The 21,912-nt window shown below is 45.8% G+C and overlaps 1 protein-coding gene across 4 annotated transcripts in view; it reads left to right on the top strand.

Moving 5' to 3' along the window:
- Syt1 (Synaptotagmin 1) overlaps nt 1–21,912 on the top strand; it is a 181,074-nt gene that overhangs the window by 94,917 nt on the left and 64,245 nt on the right. For all 4 annotated transcript variants that reach the window (XM_055062540.1, XM_050191700.2, XM_050191698.3 and 1 more), the window contains exon 2: nt 3,806–4,294. In XM_055062540.1, coding sequence (XP_054918515.1) covers nt 3,811–4,294 — 484 coding nt within the window. In that variant the 5' untranslated portion in view covers nt 3,806–3,810. The remainder of the gene's footprint in view (nt 1–3,805; nt 4,295–21,912) is intronic.

The raw sequence follows: 21,912 nt of genomic DNA, 5'->3' as shown, positions 1-21,912 counted from the left end.
TTACATTTCATTTCATTTCGATGCAGCGTGACAACCCGCGCGAATAAAAAGAACAATAAATTACGACATAGAACCTGACATACAGTATTTACCAATAGGCAACTCTATAGTACCTAGACCTAGCAAACGAATAACGAGTGATATATCGGCTAGCAATCGGGAGTAATTGTAGATCGCTGGCAGAGGGGTTCGTGCAGCAGTGGACATCAAATAGGCTGCTGCTGCGGATGATGATAATGGCGAGGACGATGATGATAATAGTGGTGATGATGATAAAGCTGCTTTTTGGGAATATACCGCAATCTTGCTGCTATAGGGTGTGTGCCACTGGACATGTGTCCGTTTTGGGCCATTGCTCCATAATAGATACGTGAAATGTATTTACATATGTGTGGCACTTGTCTGTGCATGCACCTGCCATCAACATTCTAGTTTCAACACGTGTCACACATACACCGCCTTAGTCTTCGCAACATGACTACGTCGACGTCTGACAATGTGCATCCGGCGGACAATATTGTTCTTGCATTTCGTCGTAGCTCGTGAACGGTGTAGGGCATAAACATAAATATTGCGTGACATTAAGGGTGAATACACGTAAGCACTACATGAGGTTGCACGGTGCATAGGATGAGCATAGTTGTAGGCATCGCAGTTAGTTTAGTAGCATTCAATTCACCATTCCAGGAAAGCTTCGCTTCAAATAGATCCCAAGATGCGCAGTGGATATCCTCAATTTGTTTTAATGCACCCCGTTCTCAACCCACTTTTCATTGCCTTTTTTTTCCCCTTTCCTTTCTTTGGTTTCGGTTTCTGGTGGAGAAAACGATTAACAAACCTCTCTTTATGGAATTTGATTGGAGCCAACCTCTCTTTAAAAATTTGGCGCCTTCACCCATGGCGTCTGGCTGGCGTCACGAACTTCGCGGTACTTTTGCATTTCTATATCCTGAAAGGTTTAAAACAAAAGGTTTCCTGAAAGGCTTAACGTAGAGTTTGCCGACTTTTGAATGCAAGTTGATAAATTCTTAGCCGTCGAACAGTAGAACAGTGCCGAGCGGAAGTTGCGATAATGTATGATATCATGCGAAGGTGACGTGAAAGCTTGCAAGATTGATGTTGCCAGTGGTTTCATTGCTTTTTCTCCGCTTTCGGTTACGAGACCTCCGTAACCAGTATAAGGCTCTTTGCAGCTCCATAAGCCTAATGCATCAATCTGGGAGTACTATTTCGGATATTGTCATCTTCCGCCACATTGTCAAATTCTATGAATGTTGCGCTTTGCGCCAATCAAGGGCGCCGAAGCAGGCATTTGGGCCAATCAGTATGTACAAGATGGCGCAGTCGACAATATCACGGAATTTAAGAACATCCAATATAGCACATCGAATAAAATTGGTATTCACCTTTGGAGCGTCTCGACTAAGGTGTTTAAGAAAGAGTTTCGAACCAGGCCTACTCAATTTGGGCAATGTTGTCTGTTTAGTAGCGATGACAGGCAAATACTACGTGCGGCATTGACCTGACAGCCGCCAGAGGTCTCCATTGATTAACCTACCTTTTTTATGTTCCTGGCTTCCTTTACTTATTTTTTGCTTAATAGACGATATTTAGGAGATGTTGGCGCATTTCTTTGTGTTTTGTTGTGACTGTGAGTTATCGGGCGTCAGCATGGCGCGAGCTTAATTAAATCAATCTAAATTGAGGAGGTGCTAACTGGGCCTCGACTATATGCACCCTCGTTTACGTACTCGAAGGAACGCGAAAATAAATGGTACGGCTCTTTCTCATTAAGGAGCTCTTTGCGCATCTTTCTTGGCTTTTGCCACGCGTTAATAATTCGAGCAGGGGGCACAGAAAGCGCATTCATTTTCCTTTAGTATATGTGTATGTGTACGCGTTAAGAGTGCCAAGACTGTCTCCCGTACCTCTATTTTTGCTATCATACGCAAAGTACCCCTCATACTAGGGGTACTTAAAAGAACAATGTGCGAAAAAATTCTTGATTCTTTTATTGGGCACCATAGTGAACTCAAGATGCTTCTTTATTTGTCTCCATCCTTGCTTGCATTGAAGGTGAAATGAAACTTAAACATAAACCCCTTTTCCGAGTACGGTGGCCCGCTCTGTTCCTTGCAACACCGCCATCACGCTCGGCTCCGTGCACACGCAAGAAAGCTGCGGTTGCCGGGAAGCGTGACAAGCAGTCAGGGATGTTTGAACTCTGTCGCGAAATTGTAGCCGGTGACTTCGAAATTAATATCCACTTCGATTGAGTTTTGAGTATGACGACAGATCCGATGTAGACGTTCCAATAGTTTCGGTTAAACGCATTGGCGCTCCAGTAATTTGTGAGCTTCAATATGTACAAAGAAGGCTTTTTGTCGAAAAAACGAGTGCAACAAATGCATTTTCACCTCAAGTTTGACTGCACTTATACCGCAACTGGTGCTCGTTTCAAAATTTTTTCCAAGTGGATGTGCCTTGTCAAATCACTGGTTCATATCGTGTATTGCGTTGTGTGCGCCAATGTAATTAATTGAAATCATGATTAGCGATATTGCGTTAATTAGTCAAATATCCATTTTGATTTTCAGTGTAAGCAATGTAAACTTCTGCGGATAATCCAGCTCAACAAACAGATTTAACAGTCGTATGTGTGCGCGCACACACACACACATACGCTGTTTAAGTCTAGTATTTTGACCGTTTTTGATATTTAGTAAGGCATCTTTGAGGTCATCATGTCGTTGTCACATTCCCCGTAACTGCGGGTTGGTAAGAACAATCACCGTCGCGCATTTGGTCCGTAAAAGGGACAGACAGCCAATATTTTTATTTTTTTAGAGCGGAGGAAAGGTTACTGTTCAGTGTCCAATACTGCAGTGGTAACGCGGTGAACGTCGTAAAACATTTGTTATCGGGACCTTAGAACTGTTGAATGACGTCTTCAATAATAACCGCGTAGTTTCGAGGTTTCCTGTCTAACAGCTTTGCTTATATACAAATCAAGCAAAGTTAGCTTTAGCCAAGCCAAGCCAAGTTTACGAAAGCGAAACGACGCTTTTCCTACAGTGAGCTATATCTTGTAGGTGTTGCACAGACTGCATTGCCGTATGAAAGCGTTTTGTCTCGGTAACATGATCGAGCTGGAGCGAAGACTTTGAGCTCGACCAGAACTTACATGCATACGAACTAACCTCCGAAACAGCGTGATGTGCGGCTGCATGCATTAGGGACGCTGCGAATCTGCAGTTCCATTTGTTGCCGCATTGGAAGCGCCGATTGTAGCCGTGACTTTATTTAGATCGTATTACGCATTTATTTAAGCGCAAGTGCGAATAAAATATGAAGAATGCAATTTAACACTGTACATTTGGTACACTTAATAACAGCACGACTTATGTACTGTCTTTTGCGGTCACCGTGGTAATAATATAGCCCTCGTACCTCAGTTTCACTGCCAGGGTTCACGTAATGCAGTTTTTTTTTCGTCAATTTCACCGCCAATTTAAAGTTGTAATCGCTACTTTCACCGTGAATAGCGTGTTCAAATATGACTCTATGAAGCACCAGCTTTTCATTCCCCACCGAAATATCGTGACCGGTTCTGGATGGCTGACGGTCCCTTCAAACATAAATCTTGATTCCTGCACCGTCCGCTCTTTCTGCCATGCGGACTCCGTTGTCTTACGATAGCTTTCTTACATATATCAAATTAATACAGATATCAAATCCTTACAGGAATGATATATATATTATTCGCTCCCCCTTCCCCTATTCCTACTATTTTTCTTGCTCACAGACGACATGGCACCCCGGGACCAAGCGGCGGCCTCTATCGACGGACTGCTGATGCGGCTACGCAAAGCAGTCGCACCCGCCCTGGAGCCCAGAAGTGCCACCGCTCCGCCTGCCGCCCCCGAATCGGCGCCCGCCGCGCCCCCACCGGCCGCGCCGCAACCGCCGCCGGCGGCGCCCGAAGCCTCGGCGCCCGCAGCTCCCGCGGCTCCCGTCGCCTCGCCAGCCGCGCCACCGCCCGGTGCGGGGGTGGTTGCCGCACCGTCGGGCGGCACGGCGCCGGCGGCACCTGCCGCGCCCGCCGCGCCCGCCGCGCCCGCCGCTGGTGTGGTGGCGGCCCCTGCCGGTGCCGGTGCTGCTGCTGCTGGTGCCGCCGGCTCGGCGGCGGCGGTTGGAGCGGTCGCGCAGAACAATGCGACGTCCGTGGTGGCTGCTGCCCCCGAAGAAGAGGTCTTGGAGGAGATGCTGCACAAGGCCTCCGACCTTACGCACAGTGAGTGCAGTAGATGTCCGTCGTGCACGGCGTTAAAGAAATCGCGGATTCGTGGAACTATTAGAACGTTTTGTCGAATCACTACAACGCAGCTTGAACACGGGAAAGAAACGATCGCCGCCGCCAACGCGCGGCCCAAATATGGTTCCACTGCATGCAGGGGGGAGCCCACAGTGCAAAATATTCGTCGCTCTCTCCTCCGGCTATCGAGGCCGACCTCTCTTCTGTCGCTCTCGGTGTCCTCGTAGTCCGCGTGAGAGTCTGTGCAAGCCATCGATTGGGCGATTATTGATGCGAGAGCGCCGAATGCCCCATTGAGCGAGAAAGCCGGCGTCTGTCATCTGTAGCGGCGAAACGACACCTAAATTCCCATTGGCTGCGACGGCACGTCACGAGCCCGCCTTGACGCAGCAGAACGAGCGAAAGGAATCACCTGCTGCCATGCAAAACCGAACGCTCCCCCAAGCCAGCATGCCGACTGCCCATAGATGGCGCCACTGCGTAGCAATATGGCGGCGCCCATGAAAAAGCGGTGTGTAGCGTGCCGGCGTTGAGGAAAGGGACAAGGCATCGCCGCCATGCCACGTCACCCTCACTTTCTCTCTCACAAGCCTGTCCTACCCATGCGTTCCTTGTCCGCGCAAGCTCTGGCCTGTGCTTTAACGGCACCTCGGTAAGACCAAATCAAAACGTGCCAACCCTCTCAAGACGCTCGCTGGCCCGCGAGGAGTTCATAACTAGAAGGACCGCTCAGCGGCTTTCAAATGGACATTAATCCCTTCGCATTCCCAACTCATACGAAGTGCTTATGTTTCCTCGGTTTCCTTAGTCGGCTGGGTGACTATATTTTCCCTTTTATGACACATGGGCACTGAATGCAGTAAATAGTTTAAGGTTTCTTTGGTATAATGCATGTCGAAAAACGTGAAATGGAATAACATTTGCGTGTTGATTTTCAAAGTCACAAGCGAAAGCACCGCTTAGCATTGATTCCTTCATTTGCATGTGATCCGCTGACATTCTTTTCACTCTCTACTAATTGCTTAGGTGATGAATAATTTCACTTTTTTGCCCTTCTTTCGTCAAAATTAGTCTGATAACGTATCCAGTCAAGGTTCTTGATGAACTGTCGCTAACCTTCGACTGCAGTAAAACTGCATAAAAGAGGTTGCTCTTTGTATCAATTCTATTTAAAGGCAAATAACAGGGCACGCTAGTACTGCGCATCTGCCAGCGTGTCCGCATCTCCAACTAAAAGCAGACACAGAAATAAAAAAAGACATGAGCTACGTGACACCTGACACAAAAAAATGTCGTCTGTCTTCCTCTCCCTGTCGCGGTATTGCTTTCTGTTAGAAGATAAATAAATATTTCTTATTGCAGTGTAATTACTTCATTTGTTTCTGTAGTGATAACGCATCATTATTTAGAACACTGATGCTGAGCTTCCATTTGTAATTTATTTTGTTTTGTTAGGTGGACTCATTCCATAGTGCGTGTTACGTACTGTGTAATTTGTAAAAGACAATAATACGCCTTGGTTTTGCGACAACTGTTCAAGTGGCGTCCAATCCACGCCCCATCTACGGTTCCCTCTTAGTAAGAGAAAGAGATCTCGAAGGTCGTGCTTTTCCAAGCAGCATGCGCCGGAAGTAATTGCGGAGCGGAAACACGTCATGGCCGCCATGCTTTTCACATCGCCTGGAAACAGATGATTGGAGATAAAATTATGCTTTTCTTGCAATAAAATTGCCATTTTAAGCAGTGCCGGACATCATAATTTGCTCGATAACTACCAGTCCCGCTGAGAAATTACACTCATTGACTATTTAAGTAATGATTTGACGGAGCATGTTGTACTTGCAGAATTGAAGTGAGACATTACTGAAACCACAACCTGCTCCTAGAGTCTTTGTTCCTTTAGCACCGGTTTCGACAAATGCACATTCCAAACGCGCCGCCGCATATTTCGAGTTTCAGCGCTACGCGCCCCTTGTAAACGATACGTTTAAGAGTACTATTTCTGCAGGGGCTATAGTGGGTATCACGTTACTGTATGGTGTAGGGTTCATGCACCAACATGTGTAGTACACACATGAGCACTAATACGACGAACGAGGCCACAAAATGAGAAAAAGAAACGAGATTAACGTACGTCTCCGGTTTTCCGTTTGACTGCTCCTGTGCGTACCACCTTCGTAGCCCAACAGTGCAACATGCAGCTGAAGAGGACGCATCGCCCTCTGGCGTGCATTTTTTTTTTGCTTTAATTATGTTTCTTTCGGGATAACGCCAACTGCATTTCTGAGACGACTCGTGTTTAGCAGCACTTGCACTTGCGCACTTGCATATGTGCAGGTGCGCAAGTGCAAGTGCAAGTGCGTAAGTAAGTGCGTAAGACAGCCCTTACGAGCACAGCTATATAGGGAGAATACGAAACTCGACCCTCGGTGCGTGAAATTTCTTGGACTGGGAAACAGCATGCGAAGATGAGCTGTACGTTCCCTCGGCAGTGATCTCGAGTGTATCTTGCTTTTCGAGAGAGAGCGTTAAGGAATTCGATTAAAAGGAGATAATGTGGCGGTGCTCTGTGCCACTTTGCGCGGCGCTGTGGAAATAGACTCACAGATGTGAAAGACTCGTAGCTACGAAAAAAGGCTACGCTCACATCGCGCGCGCCAAGTTAATCCGCATGCCGGCTGTGGGTGAAGAAACGCGGATTAGAGGCGGTGTAAATTGGTTTTCAGCGCTCGGAAAACCTTCTCTTCTCGTTTTCATTTCCTTACCGCGGCTCGCGGCTTTTCGGAAGCGAAAGTTTTGTTCTCGGATTGCTCGGAGATTCCAGATGTTTAAGAAAGGCTGGTTTTCATCTTCAGATGTTCTCCTGAAAAGGAACCCTCTTTTTAGCTCAAAAAAAGGAAGATAAAAGAAAAAGGAAAGACTAATTTATGAACTCTTTATCTTTTCCATTGTAGGTTCAAGGCATAGCTAAGTATATATATGACAAGTTGAGCTTCTTCTTTCTTTTCTGCTAGAATTCACCACGTTTGGCGAGAAATTGAATTTGAAAGGCTTAATCAGTTAGTTCTTTTTCCTGTCGATGAGCTCGAAAGACTGCGCGCGTTAAAAGTGCCAGCTAATCTCGTTCCAGAGGGGCTTAGAAACCGTTTCTGGTCCATTACTACAGCTCTCGGTCTGCCGCTTCCGAAAGTCCAAATAAAAAGTGAGCTCCAGTTAGTGATTAGCTCAGATTTTCTGCCGAAATCAAAAGCAGCATGTCTTAGGAATGTAAGATAGACGCAGCCTCCATCTTTCCAGATAGATAGATAGATAGATAGATAGATAGATAGATAGATAGATAGATAGATAGATAGATAGATAGATAGATAGATAGATAGATAGATAGATAGATAGATGACAGATAGATAGATGACAGATAGATAGATAGATAGATAGATAGATAGATAGATAGATAGATAGATAGATAGATAGATAGATAGATAGATAGATAGATAGATAGATAGATAGATAGATAGATAGATAGATAGATAGATAGATAGATAGATAGATAGATAGATAGATAGATAGATAGAAAAACGAAAGAACTGGCTTCATTTCTTCGCCAAGGAAAAAAACAGTATTCCGTAGAGGCAGCTGATCTAATCTCCTTATGGGTTCTACTCTAAAAACATTATGAAGCTGTGCCCTTGAAAAGGGTATGAGGTAACTTGATATATAAATTTTGTAGCGTACGGTCACCCGTGGACTTGTCCGCTCCCTGGGAAGATAACAGGCAGTCGAATGCGCTGATTCAGTGATCTGTTTGGATGTACCTGGAAATATTAGATACCATACGGTGACGCCGGCTTCTTCACAAGCAGCAAGTTGCTAAATATTTAAACGGTGCCCATATGCGATAGTATAAGAGCATTTCGGCAATATGTGTCTGCACAATTCTCTTGATTTTCATTATGCGCTGGCCCCAAGCCCTATCATTTTTCTGTTCTTCTGTCTAGCTACTTTTCCTTTCTTTTTATTTTTTTCTTGCGCATCCTAGTTGCTAAGGCAAGCTGAACAACTAAGCAACTTGTGTGATTGATATCTCCTCACGCTTATTAACTTTGTCGCCTTAAACGTACTGCACCCTTATTCAGGGCCATAAAAAGAAGTTGGTCCAATACAAGTTCCGTGAATACTACGTGAATTGCAGACAGTTCAAAACACCATCGGAACGAATCGCACAGAATAAGGCAGACGCCGAAAGACAGGCTCCAAAATAGGCGCGTACATTGCAGACGAATGTACATTTTCGGTCACACAACACATATATGAACGTTTTAAACCGAACTCAAAGACATTGCCAATGAACTCAAATTTTTATTTCAGTTTTATTTTAAAACGTTGCTCCATTCTGTGCCCGGCTCCTGACGGCTGAAGCCGTCATTCCTCGCTCTATGGCCGGTGTTTATATATCTGCGCGAGTTGGAGGAATCAGGTAGGTGTTGCATCGCGACTCTCTGGACTGCGTACATAGTTTCATTCTCGCACAGCAACAACAGTCAGGCCGCCCTCGCACAAGAGTGATATATATATGCTTCGGTCCGATCCACTGACGTGACCCGGTTGCGACATAGCGCCCCGCTTAGTGCGTCTATAGTCTCCGCTTTCCTCTCGCGTGTGTTGTTCACCGTTTTTCAGCCTCTGTGATGGGCCCTCAGAAACGTCACGGTAAGTGCGCTGAGCATAAAACGAAACAAACCGGGAAAAAAACCCAACCGTTTTCGCATATTCATACTGGCCAACTCTCGCGAATGTTTCGTTCAGTTTACGAATTCGGGCTCGTTCTCCAATTTTGCGAGCGTTGCGTCAAACTTTAGTGGGAAAAAAAAGGGAAGGCGCGATTTGAGAAAAAGCTTCGCAATTGAAAAATGAGGCTGAGGAAGACTGCAAAAGAAAGAAAATGCGTACGAACACTAAATTGCTACGGTACCAGCGCCGTCCTCTTGTGCCAGATAGCTTCGACAAGCCTTATGCCACAGGGGTACTTGCTTAGAAGTTTATTAAGACAAGTTCGCCAAGTAGGCCCCAACCGCGAACAGCAAAGTCAGCGAAACAGCCATCGCTATATTCTGTGTTCCTTGTAAGTTTCGGCTGTTCCACGTTTTCTGCTTCTGGTGTGCTGCGCCCAAGAGCTGAGCCATCGTAAATAAAGAGCGAATGTAGTTACAAGCAGCGTGTCTGTGATCGCGTCAAATATTTAGAAAATGCGTGAAACACACCTCCACCTCCCCCCTCCCTTCGCTCTCTCATGTATGCAGGGATTTTTACGAATATTCAGGTTCACAGGTTGGAAGGTATGCACATTCATCTAATATATTCATGTTCATGTAATTTATTCATATATTCATGTAATAAGATGCACTAGGGCTAGACTATTCTGTCGTTCATCTTGTGTTTTCTTGTGCTGATCTTTTCCTTATCTGCGTCGTCTTCGTGACGTCCGCTTACTACTGCGAAAGCGTTATATATACTAAAACCGGCGCAGCGCAACATAGAAAGGAAGAAACAAGCCGAGCCGGCCAGATAAAGGAACAGAGCGCTGAATTCATCTGGCCGGCTCGGCTTGTTTCTTCCCTTGTATGCTGCGCTGTACCAGTTTTAGAATGCAATACCAACTCGCCCAATACTCAACCCTAGTTATATATAGCCCATGAAGCGAAAAGTCCGGCGTCCGTCCGGCGTTAACATCCGGTGGTACCAAAATCTGCGTGACCGAGTGGTGACGTTACGTTCCCGGCGATGTACATGCTGCGGCATGTCATGCGCTGCGAAATCCCACGGTCAACAGCCACGACGTAGGACGGACGCCGTGGCCCATGCAAAAAAAAATTGACTCTGCCCAATTCACAAATTGAGTTGACCCACGTTCAAAACCGACCTAGCCCACTCTCGAATTTGACTTGGCCCACCCCCGAAATTGGCTTGCTCCAATTCGCGAATTGAGTTGCCCACGTTCAAAACCGACCTAGCCCACTCCCATATCGACTTGGCCCATCCTCAAAATTCACTTTGCTCAAATCGAGCACATGACCAAGTGAAAAGTATCGCGCGGAAGACTCGTACTGCTTGCTCATTCAATGCACCTAACGAGACCTAAGTGCCTCTGTAACTGTTTTTCGGCGCCTCAGCCACACAGGGTATCGCCATTTCTGTGTACCGCCGTAGCGACACCTACGTTGAGCTACTGGGGCTAACGTCTCTTGAAATACCATGCCGCTGCCTTCCAGACATGCCATACATTGCACCCCAGACTCCTTGTCGCCATTTTCACTACTTCAATATTACTCGACGCATTCCTGCTAAGCTATAAAGTCACTCTTTAAACTCATGTCTTTTTTGGGGGGGAGGGAGGGGGGTCTTTTGTGTTACTCGAGCACTGACCGCCTGACCGGCTCTTCTAAAGCCACAAAAACGTGCCGCCAACGACACCCCTGAATGCTCCCTAACCTCCCGCTTCCCCAACGCCGCCCATGCCCCCACCCCCGTTTTTTTTGTTCTTTTTTTCCACTTCGTGTCCCCTCCCCATTTCTTTCTCTCCTTTTCTTTCTTTTCTTTTCTCCCCGCCTTCCCACCACTCTCGCGCTCTTGTCCCCTCGTCTTGGGAACCACGCTCACAGACAGTCTCTCCCTTTATAACCAACCGACACCGACAACAACCGCACGTGACGTCACTGCATTAACCCTTTAAATCTAACATGCCGAGGATGACGAGGCCGCCTTTGACGAAAATAGGGCCTCCCATCGAAATGTTGGCCAGCCTTCCTGAGGCACCTTAGCCCTGTTTATAAATTTTATACCACGATGTAACTGTTTTGCTTCTTTTGCAACCGTTTTTCTTTTGCAACTTCCTCGGAACGGCCACGCCTACAATTAAAGTACCGCATAGGGCAACAACGATTTCAAAAATCACTCCGTAAATTGACAAATAATTTCTGTACCTTATACTGGGAATGAAGCAATACCCTAATTAAACGTCGTTTCTTCTTTATAGCAGTAATTGTTTGTGTTGTACTACATCGCCATCTACACGAAAGTAATGCGGAAATCATTCGAGATTGGTATTAGTTTCATGAGATTGCTACGTAACACATATGGAGTAAACGAGCTCTTCAAGGAAAGGTTTCAGTAGAGGTCTGGTAAATTCACCTCTGAGCCGCTTGCAAGTCAAACCTTCGAAGGGAAGCACTTGAGTCACATTAGCCCCCGACCCATGGCAATAGGTAAACATCTCTCTTCTGGCAATTTATCTTCAAGAGATTTATAGGGTTAGTATAATATTTCTTAAATGACCATACTTCAAAGGGCTTTACATGGGCGATGGGTCTTAGCGTTCCAAGAAGGTCACACTGGTCGTGATCTCACAACCTTAGTAATCTTACAACGAAGCTGTATATGGTTAGCGGATTTGTCCGTCCGTCCGTCTGTCGCATGTACGCCGAGAACTTCTCCAGCCAACCCCATGCGCATGCGCGAAAAAAGAAAGAAAGGAGAAGGCGCGCGATTGGCTGCGCCAGTAGGGACGGCGCTGCTCTCCGTCGCAGCCGAGCGCGCGCGGAGCAGTTTCTCTGCGGTCCCGAAATCGGTGGGCCACGCGTCATACGTACAGTCGCGATCAATTTGAAGGTGATCGCTCGAGCGGCGACCGAAATAGGGTGCCTCGATGCGCGCGCCCCCCTCCGCCGCTCCGTGGAGGGTGGGGACAACCGCGTCGTCTGCTACGGAGTCCACCGTATTTGTGCCCACTTCTTTCATCGCGCTTCGGGAGCGCGCACTGGCGCCGAACGTATTTCCTTGAAAGTAAGCTGTTTTTCTCGCGGAACGACACGTATCATTATGAATAGAAGGCGGATGACTCCAAATGATAAAATGTCATACTTTCGGCGAAGTCAAGAACCTCAGTGGCTGCTATTAGAAGGCAGTCATTCTTCGAAAGCACACACACACAAACGATGCTGAAGTGGGGTATTTGGAATGTATTGCGACATCCAATATTTTATGAGACCTTATATTCTCTGGCCTTAAAAAGTTCGCGTCGCGTTAACTGAATATTTCTTTTTCATTACAGCAAAACACTTATGTAGAAATCACTGAAAGAATGCACAAAAAATATGGTGTAGTGATCAAAAGCTTTGCGACACCGCTGCATCAATTTATTACAACAATGTGCGAAAAATATGAAAATACTATAGAAAAAAGTTATAAAAAGTACAGACCAGCTCTGTGCACACTATCAAAATTGTGGTTTCACTGCAAGTTTACTGCAGCACACGTTTTGCTTCCGCGGCCGTTGACTTCTTTCTTTTCAAGCTGACGCAGGTGAATGCGTAACCGCATTCGGGCATAGGTGGAAATGAGAAGCTTCTGAACAGTTGCACTGTGCACTTGACAAGCATTCACGTTGAACTTAACCATTTTGCTCAAGTACGTCACAACAGCCTGTAAAGGAGATTGCACAGTAAGAAGGCTTTCGGTCCATTCCGTGATTCCCTTGAATAGCTCCTCGCACGACTTCAGAATACTCATTACTTGAGCACTGGGGTAATGCAGGTTGTCGCCGTTCCGGATGTATTCTTTTAGCCTTGTCAGGTAAGAATGCGGACTGTCTGTCGAACCTAGCAGAGCAGCTTTGCACTGCTCGCAACTGCTTATCTTTTTGATAATGCCTTTCACGAGGAATCCGGCAATATGAAAGAGTGTGCTACATTCTGTAGATGTCAGCTCTTCAATGAAAAGTATCTCAGAATCATCGATTTCAGATGGGCCTGGTTCAGCTAGCTCACGCTTGCCATCTGTCAATAGATCAACCAGATACTCCGAATCATCGACAGCATAGCTGGTTGTCTTCGGCGTGTGCAAAAATTGGCTAATGCACACAAGTTTGAGAGCATATTTCATGTCCAATGCATCTGGAACCGGCTTCTTCAGGCGAACAACAGAGAAAAGGTTTTCCAGGCAATCTTGCAGTATTCTGCCAGTTAGAAAGAAAGTGTAACCTTCAGAGCTCAAAAGAATGTCCTGGAGTTGAAGTACAGCAGTAGTGGTGATTAGAAGGCCTGCCTGTGATGGCTTCCACTGCGAGGTGCTGCCCATATTCATGCCTTGAAAAGTATTGATGGCCAGCTTGAAAGTACGGACAGCTTCATAATGCTTCTCCATGTCTTGAAGACTAAGCGAAACGGAGGGGTGGCGCGATGACATCAGAGTATACCACCTTGATACAAGTTCTAAAAACCATGCTGTGGTTTCGGCTTCGTGCTCCAGTATTTTTTCTTTCACCAAGTACCGGATTGCAGCGGGGGTCTCTTTGAAAAATTGCACTGCAAGTCCCACTTTCATCTTTGTGAAATGTCCCGAGGAAACATGTGCTTCAGTAAGCTTCGGCGCGAGCTTCAGCTCCCTTTCCTTGTCGAACTCTAGGACAGCACGTACGTGCTCTAGTTTCACATCCTTTGAAGGCAGGTTGTGCTCGCTGACGGTTGCATCACTTAATGTGAACACGATAGAGTTTAGAAGCTGACCCTTGATATTCTTGAGCACATGGGCAGCATCTGCATTGAAAACTAACTCCATTTCACTGAATGACGGATGTGTTATAGAGCACGTAGTCTTGGAGTTCCGATGGCTGGAAAACCCGAGATCGCGCCACATCGCTCGGTTTGATGCGCCCATATCCGACGTTACTGCTCGGACTCTGAGCGAAATATCTGCACACAGGCGGACAATTTCGAGAACGCAGTCCTTGAGAGTACTGCCGTCGACGTGGCTCCCAGTAAAATGGTATGCGATCACCTGTTTCCATCGGTTGTTGAGGCCTCCTACCATGAACACCAGTGCATGACTAGCGGGATTATCTGGCTTAGGTGGAAGCGTCACACCTCCGAACACGGTGTCTTCAGCACGGTCAAGCTGAAACCCTTGCGCTATCTCCATTTCGTCAAGGAACAAAACACAGTCTCTTTCAATGTCTTCCATGCCTTGCGCTTTGATCCTGAGGAGTTCAACAACATCATTCAAAATTCCCGGCGAGAATTTCAACCCCTGGAGGCGACGATTCAGTGTTCTATCTGTCGGCAGTGGATACCCAAGCTGTATCAGTGCTCTGTAGCCAGACTTTCCGCAAGCGAACTTCAATTGCAGCCCCTGTTTAATTGTCTGCGGCGACCACGTAGAACCTTGATTGCTGCTTCTCGAAAGCGCCTGCACTTGGTCTTCATTAAGAAATTTTATTCGCTTTTCGAAGGTTTCTATTCTACTTTCTAGTTTTCGTACCTTCTTTTTTAGGGACTGAATAGTCACGTTAGCCTTCTTGTGAACTTCTTGAAGCTGCATGTAGCTTTGTCTTGCATCGTCTAGTTGCTTTTTTAGCTCGGCACAAGAGCCGGAGGAAGCATGTAGATTGCATACTTGTTCTTGTTGTGTTTGCGACTCATTGCAGACTGCCTCCTTATTGCAGTTCGTGCTGTCTTGTGCACTGCAAGAGTGTACTGGCAGAGAATCTAGATGAGACCCTGAAGACACCTCAGAAGCTGCAGAAACTTTTGGTTTTCCTTGTGGCACCACTGTGATGGCTGCAGATGCTAGAACAGGTGTGCTTCTTTCCTTCGGCTCCTTTCGGTGGGGAACCAAAGCTGCACAATAAACAGGAAATTTTAGAGCTTATGGACTCAGTCAAAAGCATCGAAAGGTGACACTATAATTTCCCAGTTGCGTGAACGACAAGGCAGTTTCAAGTAAAGAAATGTAAGGTAGAGAAGTATGCGCGCTTACAGTCCTCAATTGGGCCAGTATACTAACATATCAGCAACAGTGATATGCATTGCAAAAGTAATCACTACTGAAACATATGGAACAACTTACGTCGGAACGAAAAGATGGTTGGCACAGCGTTTCCTTTCAGCAGCTTTCGTCCGTCCGCGCGGTTGTTTTCGAAGCAGCTGTCCACAAAATGGGCCTGCGCACCAAATAAATAGTAATATTAACAGTCGAGTAATCACTGCACAAGGAACTAAATCCGCCCCCTTGACGTTACATTTAATATACACAAGGCCACGTGATGATACTCGAGGGGTTTTCAAGCGTTTCACTTTGCTGCTGTTCCATTTTTGTCGGCTTTTAGGGGCAAAATTTTTTGGAAATTGGTATAGGAAAGTAAGTCACTAAGGCAAACGAACACAGTAGGCGGACGGCATATCGAAAAAAAGAACACAGTAAGAGCAAAATAAGTCCTTAGGGACGGTTGATTCGAAGTGCGAAAGCATACGCCTTTCGCTTTTTAAGAATCAACGATTACCGCATTAAACTCCTTTACACCTGCAATTTTTCTGCCTAATTCGATTGGTCGTTTGTTCTGCTCAGTCCTTTTAAGTCATACTTATGTTGCTGAGTAGCCGTAAGTAATCTGTATTTTGATTATTTATTTTCGGTGGTCGTTAATTTTGCTGCATTATTTTAAGCCAGTCTAATTTTTCTGCGTCATTTTAAGTCAATATTTATTTTGTTCAATAATTTTAAGCCATATTAATTTGTATTGAGTAATTCTTAAGCAATAGTAATTGTCATAGTCATTAATCCCAGTCTTATACCTTCTTTTAATTATAGTCATCTCCATTCATTGTAACACTAGCTACAAAGCAATTACGCACGATCGTTAGGGTACTTAGTCAATGACATTATAATACACTCAAGTCTGTGACACTAATGATGCGTTTATTATAATTCTATCACATATGATGAAATAATCACGCATAGACTACTGCGCTGAGGCTGCAGACAGACGATGAAGGTCGATCTTCGCCGACAAGGCACTCTAATATGACCCTTTGCAAAAACATTTCACCACGGCCACCAAACTGGTTTTGGGGTTAGAAATAAGGTGCAGCAAAGGAGACACATGCCCTGAACAATGTCAGGTTCCCTGCCTTCACGCTGCCGCGAGAAACGAATTAGGCGCAGTTCTGCCAAGCCACTGCTTTTGTTGGAGAAGGGTGAAATGAGCCCTGTCAAATTGTTCGCCACGTGCGAGCAAAGTGGTATGAGGGGTAAAATATTAGAATGCAGAGCTGCACCCAACTTCTAGGCCGGTCCGCCATGGTGAAGGGGCATTTGCTGAGCAGGAAAGTTGGTTTCCAGAATTTTGCAAACGGTGTACGAAACAATCACTGGTCTAGTATTGGAACTACTAATCACCACAAAGGAAGTAAAAATCAACAGCTCCAAATATTTCGATGTCATTATATTGGTACTCAACAAATGAAATTTTAAACTTCATTAATTTGTCGTGCGGCCTTCGCGCCTTTACTTATTTTCTTCAGAACCTCGGATGAAAGCTACGGTGTAACGATCTCTGACGCGTTCACTTTCATCAGTAATCAGTAATACAGACATTTGCAGCGTTAGGCAAACAGATTACGAGCGGCAGAAGCCTAGAGCATAAAGGTACGGGCACCACTGCAACACACGCATGTATTGTGTTCTGTTCAGATCAAGGTCCCTTATGCCTTGAAACTTAGTCTCTTTACACTAAAGATGCGATTCATGACAACAACTCCGCGTCCTGAAGTGTACGTTGGCTAAGCATTTTAAACACAATGCATGGTGCCGCGGTATATGCTGGCATAATTGATCGTACCCAGTATCAAGCGCGAAATAGTAATGAATGCCTACAAAAACTGTAACGCCGTTTTTAGCGCGCACGTTGGGTATTATTTTAAAACAGTACACTTGTCTATGGAGTAAGCAGCACGGAAACGAAACAAAGAATATAGTACTTACACTGCATAGGCGTGAAGTGTTGGCCGGCTGCCACTTGTCCCGTTTCACTTTTACAGTCCACAGGAGCCTTCTTTTCGGATCTCTCGGAAATGAAAACATTCTCCAGCCATTTCGGGAGTGATTTGTGCACGCAGGCACGCAACACCCCGGCATGTCTTCCTCGTCTTGCGGCCAAGAAAAATTGCAACCGACGGGAAACAGGCCGCCGCACGTGGAACTGACGCAGGCGGGACGGGGAGTGGGCACAAATATGGCGCGCGTCCTCGCCGAGGCGGCACTGACCCTTTCAAAGGATGTCCCCACCCTCCACGGAGCGGCGGAGGGGGGCGCGCGCATCGAGGCACCCTAGACCGAAACTAAGAGCAGCGCCACGCTACGTCATCACCGTTAGTCAAGAGGGAAACATCAAATAGCTTCCCTCTCTCTCTTTTGCTGTTCGCTGAGCAGCTGTCACTCCTGTCTGGCAACTCGCAGCTTGTCGTCGCCCTTCATGAGATAACCTGCGAATTCATTTCGACTGCCTTCTCAGCTATTGCACAGAAGCGTCATTGGTAACCAATGTATGCATGAGGCAGGGACGCACACACATCATTGCCATGAAAGGGTAACACGCACAAAAATGTGGCGAGTTAGTCTTGGGGGTGACGGTTGCAGCCTGGACGAGCGTAAAAGGGGAAGAAGGCAGCGCAATTTTTATCTTCGCAGTTCCGAAATCGGCCGCTATGCTACTTGGAAGGCCCGCCGGTCGCAGCTCGAGCGATCACCTTCAAATTGATCGCGACTGTACCCCGTGGGAGCAGGCAGCTTACGATCAGTAACGTCGCGAACAGAACCCGGAACGAGCTCTTCTACGTCGTGCTGATGCTGCAGCCCGGGCACAAGAACAGGCTCGTGCAGCCAAGCGCAAGTAGCAGCTGGGTACCGTGGATTCGGCAGCCTGCCAAGCCGTCGTTTAATGAACCGTTGGGATTAGCCAAGTGATAAACACTGGAGCCGCATATTTCAGATTCGCTGATTGACCATCTGTTCGGAGTTCTTGGGCGGTGATTTTTTATCATTATTTACCCATACACTTTTGCATGCATGACCTTTCTTTTCTTTCGCTCTTTCGTTCTTTCTTTCTTTCTTCTTTTCTTGTTTACTGCCACTGTGAATGCATCCTCAGCAGCCGGGAATGCAATTTACGACATCTTGAATAGACACAAGAACACCAAAGCCCAACTACAGCCATTCAGCCACATTGAAGGGGTAGTTTTTCCAACAGTGCGTTGCCTTACGTCTTTAAATATAATTTAACTTTTGTAAATACGGAGGAGGGATGTACGCTATGAAAAACGCAAATGTCATTTCCACAATTGGGCCTATGTGTTCGATGTCCCGTGAACATCTTCAAACTATGCTGGTCCAAGTTCCACCTGCATTTAGGAAGTTGCACGGCTAGAGTAGTGACGTAATAAAAAGGCTACTTGTTTGTGTTTCTATGACTGACAAACTTAAGTACGCTGTTAAGTTTCACGCGCAAACGCGTCTTGTTCCTTAGGAGCACTTTGAACGTTAACCAAACTAAAGAATGCCCTTTCATTCTTCGCACAACCACTTGCGAAGAAAGGATCAGCACCCCCGAGTTCCTCTGAAAATTCTTCGTTTTTCATTTTCTCGGGACGAAGTTGTGCTTCGTGACAAAAAAAAAACGTGTCAGCAAGCTCTTAAACCCGATCCTATATGAAAACTGCCCGGTAAACTAATTTTCTTGTCATTATAGGAGCTGTCAGCACAGCGCCGAGGCAGCACATAGATATCTTTTTTTTTTTATCTTTATCAACGCAATCTCATCCCTTCTATACGATGGCAATCCCAATCCGCAAAACGATATAGTAAATAAGAACCGAGCAGCAGGAGTAGTTCCAACTTTCGAAACCTTTGACCTTTCCCTCCAGACGCCCACAAGTTTTGCCGGGTGCAGGTTAAAAATGATCTCGCTGGTACGTTCTTTTCGATTCTCTGTTTAGTGGAAGTTCTTCGCCTCCTCACTTACTATGGTGACACATTGTTCATCTTCTCAAAGTAAATAAATATATGAACTGAAAATTTATTAAAAGATTCTCTTGGTCAGGAAAGCCCTTAACTCGGCACTGCTATTGAAAAAAAAAAGTGAATGTCCCGATTGGTGGTTACCGTTCGCACTGAATACAAGAGTTGTTGCGGTTCTCGAAGCCATTAGAAACATTGGAACACCAAAACACGTTTGCCTGAACTTTGAAAACGCTTAAATTTTATAATGTGCTTCATTATCCACGAATTTCGCTTTCGATTAAGCTGAGCAAATTTTTGTTTGTATGTCTGGCTGCAAAGCAATGCGGATACTCTACCTCACCCAATCCGCTTAGCGGTTTTGTTTTGGTTGCTGGTGGTTAAACCTATAAGCCTTTTTCGTGCACTCTTCTTTTTTCGCTTGCCTTCCGCACAATGCTAGATAATTGTTGAAGGCAGTGTTCCTCTATTTCAATCTTTCAAGCATAACACTGTTTTAATCTTTAATATTTTTCGTAGTGGTCTTGAAGATCCTGCCGTCATTACTTTGGCTTCTTATTTATTTATTTTTTGTTGACAGTAACTGCTAAGCATTTGTGGGGCGTCCTTGATGAAGGCAAAACGCGAGAATTGATGGCACTGTATGAACGCAGATCGGTTTGTATTTGTTAGATACGTTCTCTCTTCGGTTGCGTGTCTTGATATTCTCCGCCGTATATACAATGAAACTCGGAAGACATTGAGGTCGCGCTTGACAACGTCTTGGTACTCGGACGAAGGCACAAGGTTTCCAGGAGAACTGGTCTGTAGACTTTGACTAATATTCTGTATGTGGGTGATAGAGTCGGCATTGATTAACTGAGTGAATATGTAAACAATTGACTGCTCGATTGATTGATTGATTGAGTGATTGATTGATTGATTGATTGGCTGATTTATTTATTTATTTATTTTCGATTTGACTAATACAGAGTATAATAATAGCTAAAAATGTCCGCTGTGCTATATGCAAGGCCTGCTGCTTTCCAAGTGAGGCGTTTGAATAGAGATGAAGATCGAAGAAAGCAAAACAAACAAAAAATGAAATACCGCTAGAAATAAACAAACAAATCAAGCCCAGATGGCTGACATTCCCAGTTCTGTCCCAGGGTTCTAGGAAATTGCTAGCAGATTTGTGCTCATCCCCTGAAATTTTCGCAGCCAGTCGATCGGTGGTATACATAGCGACAGCGGTTTGACCTCCCAAAGGACAATAGGGCTATGGCTGGTAAACGTCGCATAGGTGGATCGCTCTGGGTTGATTTCGGTCAACTCTGGGACGTGCACCCCAAAGCTATCGGTGCAGGAAGTTGTCATTTCAGTGTTACCGCTTCGGAATTCATCCAAGCCTCCTTGGTCGGGCCACGATTGTACGTCCATTGGAAGCTTGAGAGGGAACACCGAATTCGTTTGCCAACAACGATTACGCCTGGTCTGTAGATTTATAATTTACGCGTGCGTGTGAGACGTGTAACTTTTCACATAGACATTCAAGCTATTTTAACATCTTTTTCTTAATGTTTGCCATAGATCTCGAACCGTTATACTGGCTCTTGAATGAAAATTTATTGTTGTATCGAGTATCGAACGCAGATTGCGTGTTCCCTATCGCTTAACTCAAAGCGATATATGCGCGCTCGTCTTGTTGGCGTAAATATAAACATGCATAATTTTGCTTCCGTATTACCGAAAATATTATTGCGCTACAGCTGTTCATAGTGGCGGACTACAGCTAATCGTGATGTCGGACTTGCCATCAGCGGAGCCGGCCGGCCCAGTGGGAAACGGACATCACAAACGGAACGTCTGATGAAATCAGGTCCTGGTGTGGGCCATGCGGGCGCGAAAATAAGCGGCTTTCGTTTATGTCGGCACACTCACCGAGTGGCGGATTTTCCTTTAATGGAAAGTGGCTCGTTATCGCCCTTTCATAGGAGCTAAAGAAAGAAAGAAAAAAAAGAAAGAAAGAAAGAAAGAAAGAAAGAAAGAAAGAAAGAAAGAAAGAAAGAAAGAAAGGAAAGGGCGACCCATCCTTCCAATCCCTCCTCCCACTCCATGGCGTTCAACTCCCCTGTAAGCATTTGAACTACTCCATGATGAAGTTGTACAGGATGTGGACGTGCTGCCTGGTGCGCTGTCTGCAACGTAGATCTTCCTTACCATATCTCACTTTTTCGCGTTTATTAAAATTTCTCTCTTCTAGCAATTTCCGCTTAAAACCAAAAGAAAAGAAGCAGCTGGCATTGATCAATATGTCAAGATTTCTAAAATCCATATTTCACACGTACACATACACAAAAGAAATGTCTCAACATTTCCTCCGCCTTTCTCTATCGACGCCAAACCGAGCGGAAGAAGACAGGTTTTGCATCTGAAAACAGCCAGCTCAGTGTCTGCGGCCGACTCTTGCTTTCACCCGGCGGTGCATCTGGCATTCAATATTCTCGACGGATGGGCCGTTGTTATGGCATTCGCGTCCCGTGGGCCCCGAACCGATGGCCCGCGGATCGTCTTTGACGTGAGGTGCACACTCCCCTCGAGTTTTGGAGGGCGCACATATCTTGCTCTTACTTTGCCTGTTTGCTGGCCGTCTTAGCGCCGAGAGCTCCTTTCGGGATTTCATCGATCGTTCCAGGACACCGGTGTTGCACTGTAGATGTAGCCAATGCTTCAAACGAGCGCTGTCAGCTGAGAAGCGGTTTTTTCTTTGTGTGTTT

Source organism: Dermacentor andersoni, chromosome 10, assembly GCF_023375885.2.
Source record: "Dermacentor andersoni chromosome 10, qqDerAnde1_hic_scaffold, whole genome shotgun sequence".
In the NCBI taxonomy this organism is placed as follows: domain Eukaryota; kingdom Metazoa; phylum Arthropoda; class Arachnida; order Ixodida; family Ixodidae; genus Dermacentor; species Dermacentor andersoni.
Note: the sequence above shows the minus strand (reverse complement) of the source record. Positions and strands in the feature narration are given on the sequence as shown.